General features: G+C 55.0%; 1 protein-coding gene across 2 annotated transcripts; it reads left to right on the plus strand.

Annotated features, from left to right (window-relative positions):
- Positions 1–1,957: 1,957 nt before the first annotated feature.
- Positions 1,958–5,367, plus strand: LOC309890430 (avidin-like). Of its 2 annotated transcripts, XM_082784289.1 has the most exons (5): positions 1,958–1,974; positions 3,619–3,721; positions 3,822–4,023; positions 4,671–4,791; positions 4,879–5,367. In XM_082784289.1, the coding sequence occupies exons 2-5, from the start codon at positions 3,650–3,652 to the stop codon at positions 4,910–4,912; spliced, it is 429 nt and encodes a 142-aa protein (XP_082640415.1). In that variant the 5' UTR covers positions 1,958–1,974; positions 3,619–3,649; the 3' UTR covers positions 4,913–5,367. The 2 variants fall into 2 exon arrangements, with proteins under 2 accessions (XP_082640415.1, XP_082640414.1); XM_082784288.1 differs by lacking the exon at positions 1,958–1,974 and having other exon boundaries at positions 3,520–3,721.
- Positions 5,368–5,642: the final 275 nt, after the last annotated feature.

Consider the following 5,642-nt stretch of genomic DNA (forward strand, 5'->3'; position numbering starts at 1 on the left):
CCATGGCATCCCACTGCCTCTCCCATCACCCATACCTGGGCCCTGACGCCCACCCCATGGCGTGGTGGCACCAGCAGTGGCACCCACATCACAGCGTCCCATGTGCCACCACAGGCGGTGGCCCGTCACCACCGGGTGCCCGCCCTGCTCGGCCTCTGCCCCACTGCTGCCGGGAGCTCCCCCCTGTTCCCCTGCTCCTGCGTGGGCTCCTCTCCACGGGCTCTGGTCCAGCCCAGGGCCTGCTCCAGTGGGAGTCCTCCACAGGCCGCAGCCTCCATCAGTGCAGGTCCACCTGCTCCATCATGGTCTCCTCCACAGATAGAGAGTGGAGCCGTGCTCCTCCGTGGTACTCCATGGGCTGCAGAGGGACATCCTGCTTCACCATGGGCCTCACCACAGGCCACAAGGGACTTCTGCTCCGGTGCCTGGAGCACCTCTCCCCCTCCTTCTTCACTGATCTTGGAGACTGCAAGGCTGTTCCTCACTCCTCTCTCTGTCCCAGCTGCTTTGAGGTGCAGCTTTTTTTTTTTTTTTTTTTTTTTTTTTTTCTTCCCTGTCCTACATCTGCTCTCACAGAGGTGCAACCAACATCACTTCTGGCTCAGCTCTGGTCAGCAGCAGGGCCCTTACCTAACATGGGACAGGTTCTAGATTCTTCTCACAGAAGCCATCCTTATGGTCCCCTGCTACCAAAACCTTGACACGTTAAGCCAACTTCTCAGCACCCAACACCTCAGCACCCAAGTTCTCAACCAAAACCTTGACAAATAAACCCACTACTCAGCACCCAAATCCTCCGCACACAGCACCTCAGCATACAACTCCTCAGCACACAGCACCTCAGCACCCTACTCTTCAGCACCCAATTCCTCAGCACTCAACTCCTTAGCTCCCAACACCTCAGTAACCAACGTATCAGTGCCCAACACCTCAGCACTGAACCCAACTCCTCAGCACCCAACACTTTGGATGCCAGAGGGGCCCCATGAGTGGCTGCAGCACCGCAGGGCCGGCCCTTTCACGTGGTTCCTTTACCTTCTGGTCACATCCTCCGTGCTGGAGCAGCACACGGGAGTCATATTGGGCCGGGACCACCCTCACTGCACAAAGCTACGCATCCTTCCTGACCGAAATACGCACGTGAATATGGCATTGATATCAGCGGGTAGTCCCTGTGTAACCTGGGAATGGCCATAGTGCAAACAAGGGGCAGCAGGAGGGAGGGAGTGTCTTCCCCAGAAAGTGTTTTCCTTGTTTGAGCCTCCATGATGCCAGCTCCCCCGCAAGGCTCTTGGTAATCACCAGCAAGGAAGCACAGTTTCAACATCAGATTTTCAGAATTCCAATCCCAAATCTTGTAGGGGTGGGAATGGCCCCTTCATGGTGGAACCACCCCGATTGCACAACCCAAGCCTGGGCAGAGCTGCCACCTGCAGCCCCGTGGCAATAAAAAGGCGAGGGAGCCCTGCTGTTAGCCAATCCTGAGCTTAGTTTTAGCAATATGTATGAGTTGATTATGTTCGAACTAGATAAAAGGCGACTGAGCTATCCATTAAAGTTGAAGTTCATTGTTCACTCATATTGAGCGTCTGTGTCTTCCTTCCGTTGACAACAAATTGGCGCCCGAACAGGGACCGGTCTGAACGGGATTTGGACACTGCTGGCAGTGATCCTGGGCCACGGTTGGACGGAATAAGGGAGGATCCGGTCCTGCAATGCAGCCCAGGAGGTGGAAGGGACAAGAATCCCTGCACCCGCGTCGGGAAGGTGAAAGGGACGTGGAGTCCCTGCACCCGGGAGAGGATCCCGCCGGTCACGCGTCGCCGAGGGCTGAAAGGTGAAAGGGACAGGAGTCCCCGCACCCACAGCTCAGAAGGTGGAAGGGAGTCCCCGCACCCGGGATGAGCCTATAAAGGGTCCTGCCGGAGAAGCGCCGTCGAGGTCTTTGCAAAGGCTGCAACTGTATATATAAAGGTATGAGAGACAAGCGGCGTATCATTTGCTCAGATGCTTTTTAGAAAAGCGGAGCGCGCAGCTTATAGACTGCAAAAAGGATTTACCAGGATTATTAGCATATGGAGTAGCGCAGGGTTGTTTTATCAATCCTGATACAGTTTTTGAACAAACAGAGTGGCGTAAATTTGGGGACAAATTGTTTGATGAAGTTATTGATGAAAATAAGGCTGCTAAAAAATTATTGAAGCCTTGGAGAGCAGTCACTAACGCTTTAGCTACACATCAGGCTGAGCAGAGAGTTGCTGCTACCGCTACAGAGCGACTGGGATTGCCGGGAAGTGCTGGAGCTGGGCATTGCCCACTGCCGCCTTCAGAGAGAATGATAACACTGCCTCAGGGGGCTACGGGGCAATGGGAGCCTCCCCCCCCCCTCAGTCCGCGGAATCGAACTGCAGCCAACCCTCACCATGAGGCGAGTCGGCACAGAGCAGAGGGACGGACATCAGGACCCTGCAGCCTGCCTGACGTAACCATGGAAGCAGTGGCGGCTGTGCTGCTTCTCTCTGGCATGTTTTTGATCTGTGGAGACCGTGCATGGCAAGGAGTACCAGCCAATGCTTTTGGAGGACCGTGTTACCTAGGGCGACTCACACTTTTCGCTCCAGATTCACACTCGTGGCAGAACTCGACAAGGAGCAGAAGAATTAAACGAGAACTAAAAACTTTGGGTTCTGACTGTAATGATGATGTAGAGTTGTGGGGTCCAGCAGAAAGATTCTTTGCTTCTTTGGTGCCTGATGTGGGAACTGCACACGCTTTGACTAACATTAATAAGCTTGCTTGTTGGGCTGTTAAACAATCAAATGTAACAACACAAGTTCTTTCTGAAATGTCACAAGATATGGAGAGTCTAAGACATGCTGTATTGCAAAATAGGGCCGCTATTGATTTCTTGTTGCTGGCTCAGGGACATGGGTGTGAAGATGTAGAAGGAATGTGTTGCTTTAATCTTTCCGACCATGGTCAATCAATTCACGACCAGTTGAAATGGTTAAGGGATCATACGTAAAATATTGTAGTACAAGATAGTTGGTTTGAAGGTTGGCTTAAATCTGTTTTTGGGAACATGGGTGGATGGGTTTTCTTAGTCAAAGAGGGACTTCGCTTTCTACTTATAATTATATTGATTATAGTTGCTGCACGTATAATCTTTAACTGCCTAACTAAGAAACTAGAGCAACTCACAGAGAAGGTATTTGTAGCACAAAATAAAAACGGGGGAATTGTGGAGGAATGGTTAAGTGAAATAGGACATGTGGATGTTGGGCAGTTAGGAGGCAATGGGCTAGTGAAGTACCGTACTCAACTCACATGAATTTGGGCACATACGCAGCTGGCTGAGAGCCAGTCAGGCTCAAGGACTTGATGCCTTTGAGCGATTGGGAAAGTCCCTAAGGTGGGACGGTAGCTAAAAGAAGGAGGAACTAACTGAAAAGACTGGGAAATGTTAGCCAATCCTAAGCTTAGTTTTTGCAATATGTATGAGTTGATTATGTTCGAACTAGATAAAAGGCGACTGAGCTATCCATTAAAGTTGAAGTTCATTGTTCACTCATATTGAGTGTCTGTGTCTTCCTTCCGTCGACAACACCCTGCGAGGAGCTGCCCGTCCGCCCGTCCGCCTTCTGCAGAGATGGTGCCGACGACCTCCCTCCTGCTGCTGCTCGGCCTGGCCCTGCTGGCCCCCGGCCTCTCTGCTGACCAGGTAAGGGGATGGGGATGGGTTTGGGGATGGGTAGTGGGACTGTGCCCCTGGGGGCCTCCTTGACTGCCTCCTGCCCGGTGCTGAGCCCTCTCTGCCCCAGTGCGTGCTGACCGGGCGCTGGATCAACGACGTGGGCTCCGACATGACCATCGGGGCTGTGAACAGCAATGGTGAGTTCACCGGCACCTACCACACGCCTGTGATGACGACGACAAAAGATATCAAAGCATCACCTCTGGTGGGAATCCAGCACTGCAAGACACAGCCCACTTTTGGCTTCACTGTCAGCTGGAATTTTACAGGTTCGTCTCCTCTCCTTGTGCTGTCCCCGGTGCTCCCATCCACTCCCTGTGCTTTCTCCTTCCGCTCTACCCTCCCCTGTGGTGCCCTGATGCTCGGCAGCCCTGCCGTGTGCCAGCCTTGAGGCTCTCCTGCCCTTCATGCAGCATGCCCTAGGGCTCCCCACCTTTGGTGTCCCCAGAGCTCCCCCATCCCCTCCCATGTCCCCACTGGTCCCCCATGCCTGCCCCCAGAGCCTTGCCACCTCTGGGTGAGGAATCTCCTCCTACCACCTATCCAAATCTCTCCTCTCTTAGCTTCAAGCCGTTCCCCTTGTCCTATCCCTCCACCCCCTGACAAAGGGGTCCCACGATAGCAGAGCAGAGGGGGACAATCCCCTCCCTCGCCCTGCTGCCCACGCTGTGTTGGTGCAGCCCAGGACACGGGGCAGCAAGCACACGTTGCTGGCCCATGTCCCGCTTCTCATCAACCAACAGCCCCAGGCCCTTCTCCTCGGGGCTGCTCTCAGTGCATTCCCCACCCAGCGTGTGTCTGTGGTGTTCCCGAAGTTCCTGAGTGTGCCAGAGGGCAGGGACAGCCCGAGCGAGCTGTCCCCAGGGCCAAGGAGCCCAGACCCAGCCACGCTCCCCTCACCTGCCCTTCCCCGCAGACACCACCGCCGTCTTCACGGGCCAGTGCTTCGTGGACACGGAGGGCAAGGAGGTCCTGAAGACCATGTGGCTCCTGCGGTCACACGTCAACAGCATCGCTGACGACTGGAATGCCACCAGGTGAGCCCGGAGCAGAGGCACAGGGCCTAGGGAGAGACGTGGTGGCCCCGTGCCTCCTGCCTGACGTCTCCTGCTCTGTCCCTGCAGGACCGGCACCGTCACCTTCACCCGCCTGCCATAAGAGATGGAGCGAGGCTGGCCCCGTGGGGGTCCCAAGGCTGGCCACTGGCTTCTAGAGGCCTTGTGGCACCTGAAGGGGGCTACAGGAGAGCTGGGGTGGGACTCTGTGCTGGGGGGTGATAGGACAAGGGGGAATGGCTTTAAAGTGTAAGAAGGGGGATTTAGATTAGATACATGTATTCGTAAGAAATTCTTCACTCAGAGGGTGGTGAGGCCCTGTCCCAGGCTGCCCAGAGCAGCTGTGGCTGCCCCATCCCTGGCAGTGCTCAAGGCCAGGCTGCATGGGGCTGGGGGCAGCCTGGGCTGGTGGGAGGTGTCCCTGCCCATGGCAGGGGGTTGGAGTTAGGTGGTGTGTAAGGTCCCTTCCAACCCAGAACACTCTGTGACTCTGTGATTGCGTGACAACACCTGGGCATGGCCAATGCCCCTGCCTCTCCTCACAATAAAGCTTTACTGCAAACACCTCTGGCTCCTGTCACCTCTTGTCCGTTCAGGCTATATTTGAGCCCTGGCTCCCGTGGGTGTTGGGTCTGTCTGGGCTGGAGTCACCTTTCCCTGCAGCAGCCCACACAGTGCTGTGCCCTGCACTCAGAGCTGGAACAGCACTGGTATCACTGCCGGATTAGCCACTCGGTTAATTGTTTTCCATTCTCCATGGTATTACATAGGTGACACTTCCCACTAGGAACCGTGCCCACACACCTACCACCTCCAGTGACTTGTGTTAGTGT

The sequence above is a fragment of the Aythya marila genome (assembly GCF_965140915.1).
Source record: "Aythya marila genome assembly, chromosome: Z".
Classification (NCBI taxonomy): domain Eukaryota; kingdom Metazoa; phylum Chordata; class Aves; order Anseriformes; family Anatidae; genus Aythya; species Aythya marila.

Bases quoted from the DNA above. Each gene is read 5' to 3' on its own strand.
- LOC309890430 (XM_082784289.1), top strand. From the start codon at position 3,650: ATGGTGCCGACGACCTCCCTCCTGCTGCTGCTCGGCCTGGCCCTGCTG. The intron at 4,024-4,670 runs GTTCGTCTCCTC...CCTTCCCCGCAG, and splicing joins TGTCAGCTGGAATTTTACAG to ACACCACCGCCGTCTTCACG. The intron at 4,792-4,878 runs GTGAGCCCGGAG...CTGTCCCTGCAG, and splicing joins GACGACTGGAATGCCACCAG to GACCGGCACCGTCACCTTCA.